The 14,258-nt window shown below is 48.0% G+C and overlaps 1 protein-coding gene across 1 annotated transcript in view; it reads left to right on the forward strand.

Annotated features, from left to right (window-relative positions):
• Positions 1 to 2,260: 2,260 nt before the first annotated feature.
• LOC147696878 (N-acetylated-alpha-linked acidic dipeptidase 2-like) overlaps positions 2,261 to 14,258 on the forward strand; it is a 476,544-nt gene continuing 464,546 nt past the window's right edge. The window contains exon 1 of the mRNA XM_086933986.1: positions 2,261 to 2,403. Within this exon, the coding sequence (XP_086790112.1) occupies positions 2,331 to 2,403 (73 nt within the window). The 5' untranslated portion in view covers positions 2,261 to 2,330. The remainder of the gene's footprint in view (positions 2,404 to 14,258) is intronic.

Consider the following 14,258-nt stretch of genomic DNA (forward strand, 5'->3'; position numbering starts at 1 on the left):
TAGCGGTGGGTGACATTCAGCAGTTTCCAAAACTTTACTATATCAGATAGGAAAAGGTTGAAAAGGCTAGGAGCTAACAAGCAACCTTGTTTGAGGCCTTGATGTGTTGTGATACTCAAGGTTGTACTGCCTCCAGGTGTCTCATTACTGCAAGATGAACAAGCATTTGCATAGCCAATAGAACTCACCTTTTGGGGCCTTATAAGTGTTTAGTTATCCAGCACAATATCCTTGGTGCAACATCATCAAGTGTTGCTTGGCTAAACACTTATAAGGTCCCAAAGTGAGACCTATTGGCTATGCCAATGCTTGTTTCCATTTTACTCTGGATATTCGAAAAACGGAGACCCGCTCCGGTCCTTGCCCCGCTAGCACGATCCAATTTATCTCTACTTGTCATTCACAGTTTCCTGTTACTCGCAGTTTGAGGAGGCTGCAAAGGTTTGAACCTGAGCCCAGTGCCAGGTAGCCGGTGCTGCCCTGAAGGTGATGTAGCGCCTAGTCGCCTCCCACTGCAGATGCTGGCACTAGGTTGGCTCCTCCAGACGTTACCAGGCCTGCTGATGGTAGAGCCAATGTGGTGCTGGCAAGAGGTCATGGCCGTGTTCCTCTTATCTGTGTTTTGAATCAGATTTGTCTGCTTATGAATAAAGCGGTCATTCTGAAAAGGCTAAGAAAAGCGTAAATATAGCGCTGATAAATGACTGCCATTCCCTGCACGGAGCTATTATTCTAAGGTTGTCACAAGTAAAGCTCATTGGCTGTACAGTCTCTACAAGGGGGCATATTATCAAGCACAGCGTTACATTATGGGCTTGATAATACGCCGTAGAGAATTCCCATAGGAGTCCATGTTCGATATTTTTTGATACCTTTTCAGAACCGCTACATCTCCGCGGTACTTCTGCACGCCAGCGGCTGGTTTAAGATCTTTGTGAAGGCATGTGCTTGTTGGTGGCAGAAAGAATCAGCTGCCGAGAAGAGGTGCCAATGCCGGATACAGGAGCCACAATCGGGTATAGGGCAACATCCCTGACAGTCATAATATGGGGGAACTCTGTTGTGTACCATCCCAGAAATCATCTGTACATATGTATGTAGGTAGGTATGTCAATGGTATTTATACAGAACATACATGGCACAGAGAGAACCAGCTGCCAAGAAGAGATGCCAAGGCCAGATATAGGCTCCACCATTGGGTATAGGGTAGCATCACTGACAGTCATAATATAAGGGAACTCTGTTGGGTACCATCCCAGAATGCATCTGTTTGTATGTTTGCATGTATGTCTATGGTATTTCTACAACCTTCTATCCCTCCACTATCCTTCTCAATCCAAACAACTGACTAAGCTATTCACCGCTTAAATTACTTTTGTATTTCCCCATACTAATTCACCACTATTCCTTTATGGGTTCCGTAGTAGCGCGCAACTCGCCAAAAAAGTGCCTCAACATCCCATCAGGGAAACAAGCGCTAAGTAAATGCAAACCTTTTCCCATCTTCTATCCCTCCGCTATCCTTCTGAATCCAAATAACTGACTAACCTATCCACCACTCAAATTACTTTCTTATTTCACTATAATAAATCACCACTAATCCTTCTTGGGTTCTGGAGTAGCGTGCAACTCACTGAAAAAGTGATTTGACGCCTCGTCAGGGGTAGTAAGCGCTATATAAATGCAATTACAATACAATTACAAAACGTGTCTTTCAAAAGTAGCTTTGCTCTTAGTCTTGTAAAGGTTGAAATACTCGCCGGGCGTTCAGCTGGGTTGGATTGTTTGTAGGTCTGTGAGAGTTTTAGGGTGCAGTTTTAGAACTAGATTAGGGGATACCTGCAGGATGTTTAAAAAATATTTGTTTTAAGGGCATGTTCCCTATCCCATAGCTTCATCACAATAATAATAGCCATTTACTACTGCATTGTTTCGAACTCCCCGTATGCCAGTTCTAATGAAGGGTGGGGTTGCTGAAAGTGAGCGCTTGGAGTCCCTCCGTGGGTGAATATTGGGGGAGCTCCCCATTATTGAGTATTGTTAATGACAATGCCTTTTATTTATGTTTTTGTTTTTGAAACATAAATAAAACGCTTTGTTATTCACACTGCCAATAGCTTAAACTCGCATAAATGCGAGACTTGTTGCATTGCAAATGCTTGTATTTCATTCAATTCCATCGCTGGCCCAGCAGATGGTGCCAGGGAGCTCACATTTACCTGAAAATACCTATATAAAGCTGCAGTCAGGACTCCGAACCATTCTAACACCTTTTGTGCTTGTGCAGGGACGCCGGAACTGGTGAGGACGGGGACTGGAGCACCGTACAAATGGCTGGCAGCAACACCCGCTGCGTTGCCGTCATAGAAGCCGTGGCCTGTTTCCTCCTGGGAGTCCTCATCGGTAAGTTAACAACTTCGCTGCGGTTTGCGTTTTCTTGATCCTCCGAATTGTAAAACTACGGGTCAAATTATCAAGAAAGGGGGATACATTATCGCCGCTTTTATCAGCAGGAAACTGCCGCTAAAGCAGAAATAATGGGCTTGATAATATGCCCTTGTGAATTCCAGTAAAAGCCCAGGTTAACACCAGAACCTGGGCTTCTATGGGAATTCACAAGGGGATATTATCAAGCCCATTATCGCCACTTTAGCGCCAGTTTCCTGCTGATAAAAACGGCGCTAATGTATCGCCCTTTCTTGATAATATGGCCCTACATTCCAAAAACATGTCCAGTTTCGGAAAAGACGGAACGGGTGCACAATCATGCTTTGGGAAATGTTGATAAATTCTCTGGTTGGAATATTTTAGATGTCACTATCGTATCGAAGTGCACGTTGCACTGATGCAGTCGTCCTGCATCCCCCCTCCAGCAGGTGCTATGTTCTTCCACAAACTGGCAGCACCTGTTCGATCGGTGTATTGCGGCTTCGTTCTCTGCCAGCACAGGCGTCTAAAGCAAGCAGTTTATCTCCTGGATGTGTTTAAACCGACCTTAACTGTTGGACTAGAACTATGAGTTAAAACTCGTTTTAAACTGATCCAAATGTGTTCCCAAACCGGTTTCAGGCATTGGCTTTGGTACAGTATTACTTTGAATGCTGGGATTTTGTAAGACGTTGAAAGAGAACTGGAAGTCCTAGAATGTCGGTGCTGCTGGCGAGCACACTAGGAAATGACTGCAGGTGTATGGTTGCAAAAAGAGAGAAGTGAGAAAAATAAAGGGGCAGATTTACAATAAGTGGCGCATCTCTGCATATTAGCAGGGAGGCGCCACTTATTGTGCGCCACGGCTCCGACACCATTAGTGCGCTGCATTTACAATTCGGCGCACCATCGGGCAAAAACGGCACAGATGCTTGACACATCAGTGCCTTAAAGACAGCGCATTGCTGGAGTTGCGTCGCAAGAGCGACGCAGCTCCAGCAATGCTCTGGGGGCCCTATCTGTCAAATGCTGAGTCAATCCTTACGTCTGCTTCAAGCAGGCGCAGGGTTTTGATGCAGTATGGCCACAAAAGTGACTGAGTGAAATCTTGTTGATTTCACTCAGCCACTTTTAGGAGGCATTCCTGCGCCGGAATGCCCCCCCCCCCTGCGCAGGATCGCCTCCTTCTGGCGCAAGGCTTTAAAAAGTGACGCATCTCCCCGATGCGTCATGTTGTAAATACCCCGCACCATGGTGCATCTTTTGTGCCGCCGCTGCGTCACAAAAGAGACGCAATGGCGGCGTAAAAGAGGCGCAAGTGGCTTGTAAATCTGCCCCAAAATACATCCACTCGTTGAACCATAGCACATCGTGTGGGGCAAACGCAAATTAATCTTTTTTAGGATTCCCTCTGGAATCGTTCAGCAGAGCAAAGGTTCCCTTTTTCCTTTTCTCATTTTCATCTTGTTCTTTATTTCCATTATTCTTCCTTCTATCTAACCTCCGTTCCATTCTGCTTTCTTTCCTTCTATAGTTTAGTTTCTTCCATCTTTCCACACTCTCATTCCATTAGTCGTTTACTTATTTTTCTTTGAACCTTTTGTCCGCCTCTCTCTTTGTCGGATCTTAATTGGTTCCTTTGCCAACCCTTAGCCAGTTAGCCTCCACCCCACACCTGTTTCCTAGTATATTGTTTCTTACGGTTTTATTTATTTGCTTCTGTCTTATGACCTACGAGTCATAGATCAACGTTTAGACTTTCCTGATCCCTCCATTGCCCCCCCCCCCCCCTGAAGCTGCTTCCGCTGGCGCCTCTCTACTGCCTTGAGTTACAAGATGACTCCATATCACCAACTCCACGGCGATCCAGTCTTAGTTTTACATTTGACAAGTTAATGTATTGTGCGAGCTGTAAAACTGGTTCGCTTTAGATGCCTGAAATGAAGGCACACACCTGAAAGCAATCATTTGTAACAGAAAAGCCCAGACATGCGTCATTGGATTCTTGGTGACCTGGAGTCATCACATTCAGACTATGTGCACGTGGCCGCTTGTCAGATGCGAGTAGCTGATGAGTTAATCAGTCCTTGTTTACATCGGTGTGTAAAATATAAGCCACGATTTCATGTGACTCAGCCTTTCATATTTATGGTAAGTATAAAGAGATTACTTTAATTTGGTAGTGTAGTAACATCTGCCATTTACAACGATTGCATATTTCTGATTGGGAACGTAATATATAAGAAGCAAGCAATGTTTGTAGCTGTTTTCTTCAGTGCTGACATGCGGTCTTCTTGGCTGTAACAATGTTTTTATGATTTGAGTTACTGGTGACAGAGGTTCGTAGTTTGAGCGCAGGGGGTGTTTTGTGGGTGTTTGGTTTTGACATTGTATTGTATTATGTAAATTGATGGTCATACCACTTTACACCCCTCACCAGCTCATAAGGAGACGTGTTGCACATTACACCATACTGAGAGTTTGGTTGGAAGAAAATGTAAATGCATTGTGGCCGGCCCGTGTTGTAGTCAGTTTGGTGTCACATTTGATGAACAGTTCTGTGTTCTTATGCTGACATCTGTCACTGTGCTTAAGCTAGCAGTGAAATAAGGGATAGAATGCACAAGCAAACTGGTATATGGGCCCTTATTACACAAATCGTACACTTACTTTATTTGCGCCATGGCACTCCTTTAAATAGGTACAGCGTGCGTAAACAGGCAAAGTGAGCCCTATTAACCCCTTCATTGCTGCCGTCGACCAACGGCCGTCGCAAGCATTACCTTGGTAAATGTAAATGTAAATGTACAGGAATTTATATAGCGCAAATCACCGAGCGGTTTCTAAGCGCTTACTTAGGGAACCCGTCCTGGTATTCCCCTGTGAGATAACCCCGGCAGAGTATCCGCAAGGTGAAAGCCAGACATCCCGCCGCGAGGGGCCGTTGTGGAGATTAAGCAAGCTATTGCCCAGAGTCGCAGAGTGTGAACCCGTGAATCGAGTAGGCACCGGAGCGAGAATTGTCGAGTCCATGGACATTTTTAGGACTCAAGACCCCGCCGAGCCGGGAATTGAACCCTGGTCCCAGGCTGACCTCTGCTTCCAGGTCTGCCTCCTCTAACCAGTGAGCCACACTTCTCCAGACTTCTTGGTAGTGCTGCGCACGTCCGTTGGCCGACTCAGCCCCGCCCACACAATAGAACCCCCGCACTGCGGCGAAATTATCGCCACAGTAAAGGGTTTAAAGAGAAGCCAATGCCCTCAGGGCAGCCACAAATTTCTGCTACCCCCATCAAGTGAACTAGGAAGGGCCCGATTCCGATGTCTGGCGGACTACAACCTACCTACCGCTGGTTGCGGTCCATCTGACAACTAAGATTGCGGTCTGCCCGCCGCACTATGATGTAGCGGACAGAGGGACCATCCACAGCACTACTGACGGGCTCAAGGAACCTGTCAGAACCCACCATAATCCACTAATGACGGCGGAGCCAGCCTCATTTCCTCCATCGGGATTATGATGACACTCTACGACAGCCTTTTCATGTCAGGCTTTCCAACATGAAAAGGCTGTCAAAGTGTTTTAGGGGGCCCCTAGCAAGGCTTCCTTTTTCCCCTGGCCCTCTGCAATGGGGCATGGGGGGCTCTGATGGTGCCCCCTTAACAACCTTGCACCGTGTGGTGTCTGCTATATGGTGCAGGGATGTTTACAAGCAACCATTTGTCAATGGAAGCTTGTGCTACAGGCCTTTTCTGCCTGCTGCAAAAGCATCCATTGACGAATGGATGCTTGTGACTGCCTTTGGGTAGTCGCATCGTAATACTGCAGTCGGAACCACCGACCTAAGGTCTAGCGGGTCCAGATCACTATGGTGTAGGGCGGACGTAAGTCCGCAGACATCATAATTAGGCCCCAAGTGGCTACTTCAAAGCTGCTCTATGTTTTACTGTGCAGACGGCATTCCACCTGCACTCAGAGGAGGGATTGGAAATCCCTTTGCAGGCAGATGCAGTGAGTGACTGCACCAACCTGCAAGAAGATGTCTGGGGGCTCCATGGGACCCCCTCTCCCTCCTCCAGTGGGCGCACTGACAGTATTCCGCCTTTTTGTGGTGCATTTTCAGTGTGCTTCCTGACAGCTTCTTTGCCTCTGCACCCAAATCCATAATCCATCGCAGGCTCAGGGGCACATACATTCCCTCTTTGCCTGGGGTCACACCCCCATGCAAATGACGGAATGCCCTCTTGAGATAGCGCTATTGCAAATGGAGTACAAGCGCGAAGCGCTATCAGTATTACAGATGGGCCCACATAATGTCTGCAGGCCAGTCTGTAATTCCAAAATGCCCGGGAGTACACATGCCTGTTGAGCTCCTGGGGTACTTCCTGTAATACATCCTCTGCTTGGTAGGGATAGTGTGTAACTATAGCCTGCATTGGAAAGCTTTTGTTGTTATGTGTGATGAGTAGCAGATTATGCTTCTCGTATTGCTGCATCTTTTGGAAGCTTTTGTGTCTGGAGGGGAATAAACAAGAGAGATAGTTGTGCATGCAGGCATACTTACCACCCAGGAGGAGGAATAGATTCTTGGGCCACATTCTGATGTACTCCTTCCCTCTTTCTTCTCTTTTCTTTTTCTCTTCCTTCTCTCTTCCATATGTTCCTCTTCACTACGGTCTGTTAATTGGTCCTTACAACCCTGCATTCTTTTTTCGGCAAGAGCCGTGTCTTTTTACTTACTTTCGAATTCCAAGTACAACATTTATTTTATCTGTCATAATGAATTTCTATAGTTTTTTCAGCTTGTATGGAGGAGGTAATCCAGTGATGTGCTGCTTCTTCTAGGGTTGGGGGATCAGTCAAGGTGCTTGTCTAGAATGGAGAGCCTTGTTTGTGTGTCCGGAGCTTAAATGGATGAAGAATGAAACCTTCACACTAATGTTCCTGTAGGCAATTCAGAGTATTTTGAAGGCAGAACATCTATCAATAAGGAGTCAATAAAGCAGTTGGAATGCTGGCATGATGTGTTTCTATTGGTGAATGTGGACAGGCTTTAGTTGTGGTACTTCTTCACGAGAATAGCTGGCCCTTGGGTGAAAACCATTTTATTTTAAATGAGAAAAGAATAGGATAAAAGTGCAAGGTGCTTTATACCTAAGATGTGCCAAGGAGTTTGCCTGGTGTATAAGGTGCTTGAGGGCTTGCTGGGAGGTTTGTGTCCACAATCACTTTCAGATTTCTTCAGGTTATTTATCCGTTGGAGGGTCCAGTTCTTTGGTCAAGATAGCTGAAGGTTTATAGTTATTTCACTTTCCTTGGGATACAATCTCAGTTTTGCAAGAGTTCAGTTTAAGGTGGCTAGTCTGCACCATTTGTTGATTGATCAAATATAGTTGTTGAGAACTAAAGATACATAGGGCCTCATTTATGAAAAGTGACGCATCGCTGCGTGAAAACAGCGATGAGTCACTTTTCATTGCGACCTCCTTGCGACACCAATGATGCGTCATATTTACAGTATGACGCATCATTGCGCAAGGAGTTACAGATACATCAGTATTTCTGACGTATCTGTAAGCGCAAAAGTGACACATTGCTGTAGTGTGTCACAAAAGTGACGCAACTCCAGCAATGCGTCCTTTCACATGGGGCAAGCCCCATGTGAAAGGGGCTGCATCAGTCTTACGCCTGCTGTGAGGCAGGTGCAAGATTTTGACACAACGGCGTCCTAGAAGTGGCGCAGTGAAATCTCATAGATTTCACTGCGTCACTTCTACGACCCTTTCTTGCGTCAATACGCCCCCCTTGCAGACATTATACCTGGCGCAGGTATAATGTGGCGCAGGGGTTTACAAAGTGACGCATCTACCTAGATGCGTCACTTTGTAAATATGACGCGACAAGGTGCATTTGTTACACCACTGGTGCGTCACAAAAAGTGACGCACCGGCGGCGTAAAAGTGACGCACAGCCTCATAAATGAGGCCCATAGTCCTTCCAGTTTTAGTGTAATATCTGTGTCTCCATCATACTTGTTGTGTGTAACTGACTTGATCCGGCCCAGTAGCCAAGGGAGGTAGAGATAGTAAAGGAGTGGTAAGACAAATAACCCTTCAGGCCACGTCATCATGAACAGGCCAAAGTAAACTATGAACTCTCTGTTCCTTGTTGGGACCTCATCCCTAAAGGGCTGGAGGAGTGGGTGGTCTCTGCTGTGAAAGAAATATGTAGGATATTTCTTCTTGAGCAGGATGGACATCACGTTGTATTTGGAGGCAAGTTTATAGGGAGTTTCACAGGCAGCACTTTGCTTTCTGATGTTTTTGTGTGTGTTTCTTTCCAAAGGAATAAGGAACATTTACTGGTTGCTGCTACATATGAAGTTTTGGCCAAGGGCATGTTGCCTGACAGCTTTTTAAATTCATTTTGGCCTCTCTCTCTCTGTATACTTTGAGTGCAACATACAATATTTTAAATTTGATGCTCTTCCATGGGATCTGGTGAAGTGATTCTAGGGCAGATTTTGTAGCATTTGCATTAATTTTTTTCATAAGGACCACAGAGGTATTATTGCAAAATGCCAGGTAAGATATCACTACTACTTTTGTTCACATATTTTTCTGAGCATCAGGGGTTGAACATGTCATAAGCCACTTTAGTCAGGATAAGGAATTTACTCTCCTAACATAACCCCTGCTCACCCCCTTGGTAGCTTGGCTGACCGCGGCGTCCCGGGCCAGCTATGGTGTCGGAAAGACCTGCAAACAGTACCTTTTAGAAATGTAGGGCATCGGCGACCTCTCGTTGAGCTTCTGAAAGCGCGGCGTCTGTAGGTGCCGGTTCCGGAGGTCGGTGCAGGAGTTGTCAGGGCCCTCAAAGTCACATTCATTTCAGATCGATCTCCTCTCTGTTGGAGTCACGAGCATTGGCATCTCCAGGCGTCGGGTGCAGCGGTGCGGTGTGCGGTGCCCTCAGGTCACGGTTCGAGCATCAGCTCTGTGGCAGTGGCAGATGGCGTCGTCGGTGAGACCAGGGTCACGGTGCAAGGTGAATGTGGTGCTCGTCGCGGTGCTAGCAGGTTACTGTGCTGGCAGGTCACGGTGCAAGCAGCGTCGTCGTCGTTGCTGAAGTGCCGTTGTCGGCTGACGACTGGATCAATGGCATTGGTAGGCGCAGGCTGCAGTGCGGGATGAGAGCAGTGCATCGTGTAACTTTACAAGCAGTGCCCTCGAACCACGGTGCAAGCAGCGGTGTCGATTTCGGCATGGAGTGGCATCGTCAGGGATACCAAGGCATTGCAGTGAAGCGGGGCAGTGCGGAGTGCGATGCCCACAGGTCACGTTCCGAGCAGCAGCTCGGAGGCGTCGTCAGCAGGGGTAGTCGGTGAGACCAGTGTTGCGGTGCAGGGGAGCGGCGTTGTAGCAGTGACATCCGCGGTGCCTTCAGGAGACAGAGTCAGTAGTGGCGTTGCAGAAGTAGTCGGTTTGCTTTTCTTCTGTTGCAGCACAAAACACAGTCCCTAGTGCTGAGGGCAGATGAGCTTGGAGTCTTTGCTGTTCCTGAGACTTTTTGAACAGGGTGGCAAGCTCTATCTCAGGTCCTTGGATAAACACACAAAGTAGATTGCAGAAAGTTCAGTCCAGTCCTTTCACTGCCCAAGACAGATGCAGCCACTGCAGGCCAACACAGCAAAGTGGCAGTTCCTTCTCACAGCTTCTCCAGCTCTTCTTCTTGGCAGTCTTCTTGGTCCAAAATGAGTTCTAAAGTTCAGGGTTCTGGGCCCCAATATTTATATCCCAAAATCCTTTGATTTGTTAAGCAGAGAGTGTCTGTATCCAGTCAGAACCAGTTCTGCCTTCTCTGGTGTGGATTCCTGGCGGGAGGTGGAGACGGAATTGTCAGAGGCAGACCAGGCCTTTTGAGGAAATCTCCTCCCCCTTCCCCAAATGCAGCCTAGGTCAATTCAGCCCTTTCCTGACCCACCTATTTTATTTATTTATTTATTTTTATTTTTTACACTTATAGAGCGCACTGATACCAGTCGGCGTCCAGGCGCTGAAGTGATAATTCCAGAGAAGCGAAAATCTAGGTACTTATTGGGAGAAGAGCCATGTCTTTAGATCCTTCCTGAATGCCAGTAGATTTGTATTGAGTTTGAGGGAGAGAGGGAGGGAATTCCACGCCATCGCAGCTCCCCTGACAAAACTCCTTCCACCCCAGCGTGTCCTCTTGATCCGAGTGGTTTTGACCAGCCCAAGACTGGCCGACCTCAGTTGTCTACCTGGTCTGTACCACTGAAAAAGATCTTGAAGGAACACTGGGCCAAGGCCATGCAGTGCCTTAAAGACAATACAGAGGGCCTTGAACCTAATTCGCTTCCGTACCGGAAGCCAATGCAGTTTGTCCAACTCCTTGGAGACAGAGGAAAACTTGGGCAATCCCCCCGTCAAGCGGGCGGCCGCATTTTGTAAAACTTGAAGCTTGTTGAGCACCCCCTGTTGTGCCTCGAGAAAAAGGCTATTACAATAGTCGATGCGAGAGAGAACGAGGGCTGTCACCACCGTCTTTCTACTGCCCTCAGGAAGGTAAGGTAGAACCTTTCTGATAATTCTCAGAGTGTAATGTACTGAGGAGCTCAACGCATTGACTTGGGGTTTGAAGGTGAGAAGGTTATCAATAACAACCCCCAAATTCTTCACCTTTGAAACAGGGATAGGAGGAGACCCCATATCAGTGGGCCACCAATTGGGGCTCCAAAGATTATTACTTGGGCCAAAGATGATCACCTCAGTCTTTGATGAATTCAATTTTAAACAGCTTTTTGCCATCCAGGAGCTGACTGCAGACATGCAATCCTGAAACCTGCCTGCCACCTCCCTCTCAGTCCCCGGGACCACCGAGACCACAATCTGGGTGTCATCGGCGTATGATGTTAACTCGAACCCAAAGGATCTATTTACTGGGGCGAGAGCGGCTACGTAGATGTTGAATAAAGTGGGGCTTAGGGAGGACCCCTGCGGGACCCCCCCCGGGAGCTCGAAAGGTCTTGATTCGAACTCCCCCATGGCCACCACTTGTACCCGCTCAGTTAAAAAGGCCTCCAAGAGCTTGAGTGCTTGGCCTCGAACCCCGCAGCCCTCCAGCCGATCTAGCAACAGTGCATGGTGGACAGTATCGAAGGCTGCTGACAGGTCTAAAAGAATCAGCACTGCCTGGCCCCCTTCGTCAAGCACCTTCCGGATCTCCTCTGTGGATTTAATCAGAGCTGTCTCGGTGCTGTGACCCTCTCTGAAACCATGTTGGGCTGAGTCAAGACCTTTTGAATTGCGCAAGAAGGAACAAAGTTGGGAGTTCATAATTTTCTCAACCAATTTCGCCGGCAGTGGCAGCCTGGATATTGGTCTATAGCTGTTGGGGTCCGCAATGTCAAGGGAGGGTTTTTTGAGGAGCGGGCTGATTGAGGCCCGTTTCCAAATCTTAGGGAAGTTCCCTTTCTCAAACATTAAATTGAAAATCCCGGCCAGTTGGTTCGCGATAGGAACAGCCGCCAGTTTTGCAATAGAAGTGGGGCAAGGATCGTAAGGTGAACCTGATTTGGTGGCCAGCAGCAGTTTTGCTACTTCCTCTGCCTCTACAGGGTTAAAGGTTGAGAGAGTAGCCCCCGTGGATCCCGCATGAGAGTTCCTGTGGGGAGTTTCAAGGAGGCTCTGGGCCACCTGAGGTTCAAGCGAGGTAAATATCACCTGAACTTTATTCTGAAAGAACTTTGCTAAGGACTCACAGAGTTCTGGATTAGGCGGGACCATCACCGCCTTAGGAGAGGCCAGACTGGTGACGGTATCGAAAAGTTCTTTTGTTGAGTTCTTAGCCTTCTCAATGCGGTCCGTAAAGTAGACCCTCTTAGCTTGCCTGATCTCATCTTTATAGGCCCTTTGGCCGACTTTAAGCCTCTCCTTGTCAGGCTCAGAATAGCTGGTCCTCCAAATCCGTTCTAGTTTTTTGCATGCTATTTTGGCTTCTCTAAGGACGTCCGAGTACCAGGGGGCTGATGGCGCCGACCTAGTGGGTCGACATCGTTTGGGGGGTGCCAGCTTAAGGCATTGTGGGGGTGCCAGCTTTAGACTATGTGGAGCCACTCCTGCTCCCCAGCCTTCTGTCATCCAATACCCAGACAGGCAATCCACATTCCAGCAGAGGAACACGGGATGACTGAGCAAGAAAACACCTACTTTCTAAAAGTGGTATTTTCAAACACAGAATTTAAAAGTCACCTCCACTAAAAGATGCATCTTTAGATTCTGAGTTCAGGAATACTAAACTTTACTCTACTACCTAATTCCCCAGACCAGTTATGTTTAAAAGATGTTATAAAGAAACTCCTCACTTTATCCTATTGGGAACAGGTAGCCTTGCAATAGTGAAAAACAATATTGGCCGTAATTAACTATCAGGGCATGCCACACACACCAGGGCATGTCCTACCTTTCACATACACTGCACCCTACCCACAGTGGTTCCTTGGGCCTACCTTAGGGGTCGCTGACATGTAATAAAGGGAAGTTTAGGGACTGGCAAGTGTGTGCACAGGCCAAGTCGACATGGCAGTTACAAACTGCGCGCATACTCTGCATAGGCAGGTCTGAGTTACCTTTTCAGGGATATTCACATGGGTGGCACAATCAGTGCGCAGGCCCACTAGTAGCATTTGACTTACAGGTCCTGGCACACTCAGTGCACTTGACAAGGGACTAACAAGTAAATAAAATATCCACTCATGGAACTGCCAATCTATAACACAATTTACCACAGGAGCACTTGCACTTTACCACTGCTCAGAAGTGAGAAAAGTGCGCAGAAACACTACACCAGCAAAAACAGAGTCAAAACTGGGAGGTCAGACAGCAAAAACTCAGGGGAAACACCAAAAGATGCCAAGTCTAACACATGCCCCCCCGCCCCAGCTGAAAGTAGGGGGAACTACCCACCCTCCTGGAAGTTCTCTTCACTAAGGTGGAAAACCTGGACAGTCCATCTGCATAGGCCTGTTCTGTGCCAGGTCGGTGTTCCACCGTAAAGTCCAATCCCTGTAGGTAGAGGGACCACCTCAGAAGTTTTGGATTCTCACCCCTCATGTGCATCAACCATCTGAGGGGCCTGTGCTCTATCTGAACCCGGAAGTGAGTACCAAACAGGCATGGTCTCAGCTTCTTCAGTGCCCAGCCCACAGCGAAAGCTTCCCTTTCTACAGCCCCCCTACTCTGTTCCCTGGGGAGTAGTCTCCGGCTAAGACTACAGGCTGGTCTAGGCCCTCTTCATTCAGTTGTGAGCGCACTGCTCCCATGCAGTGCTCTGAAGTGTCAGTCTGCACAGCAAATTCCTTGGAGAAGACGGGTGCCTTGAGCACAGGTGCCGTGCACATGGCGCCATTCAGGGCATCAAAAGCCTTCTGACAGGACTCAGCGGAGATCAACTTCTTGAGCTGTTTCCTGGAAGTCAACTCTGTTAATGGGGCAACAATGGTTCCATACCCCTTAACAAACCTCCTGTAGTACCCGGTGAGTCGTAAGAAGGCCCTCACCTCTGTCTGGGTCTTGGGGGGCTCCCAAGCCAGAATGGTGTCAATCTTGGGTTGAGGGGCACCACCTGGCTGCTTCCTACCTGGTGTCCCAAGCACACCACCGAAACCTGCCCGGTCTGGCACTAACCCTGGGCGGAGTTCGCGGAGTGGGGCTTCGCGGAGCTACGCGAAGTGGGCGAGAAACTACGCCCACCTCCGCACTCCGCTTAGCCCCACTCCGCAAAACCACTGGCCGGCAGCCCCGCAACCCGC

This window comes from Lissotriton vulgaris, chromosome 8 (assembly GCF_964263255.1).
Source record: "Lissotriton vulgaris chromosome 8, aLisVul1.2, whole genome shotgun sequence".
Classification (NCBI taxonomy): domain Eukaryota; kingdom Metazoa; phylum Chordata; class Amphibia; order Caudata; family Salamandridae; genus Lissotriton; species Lissotriton vulgaris.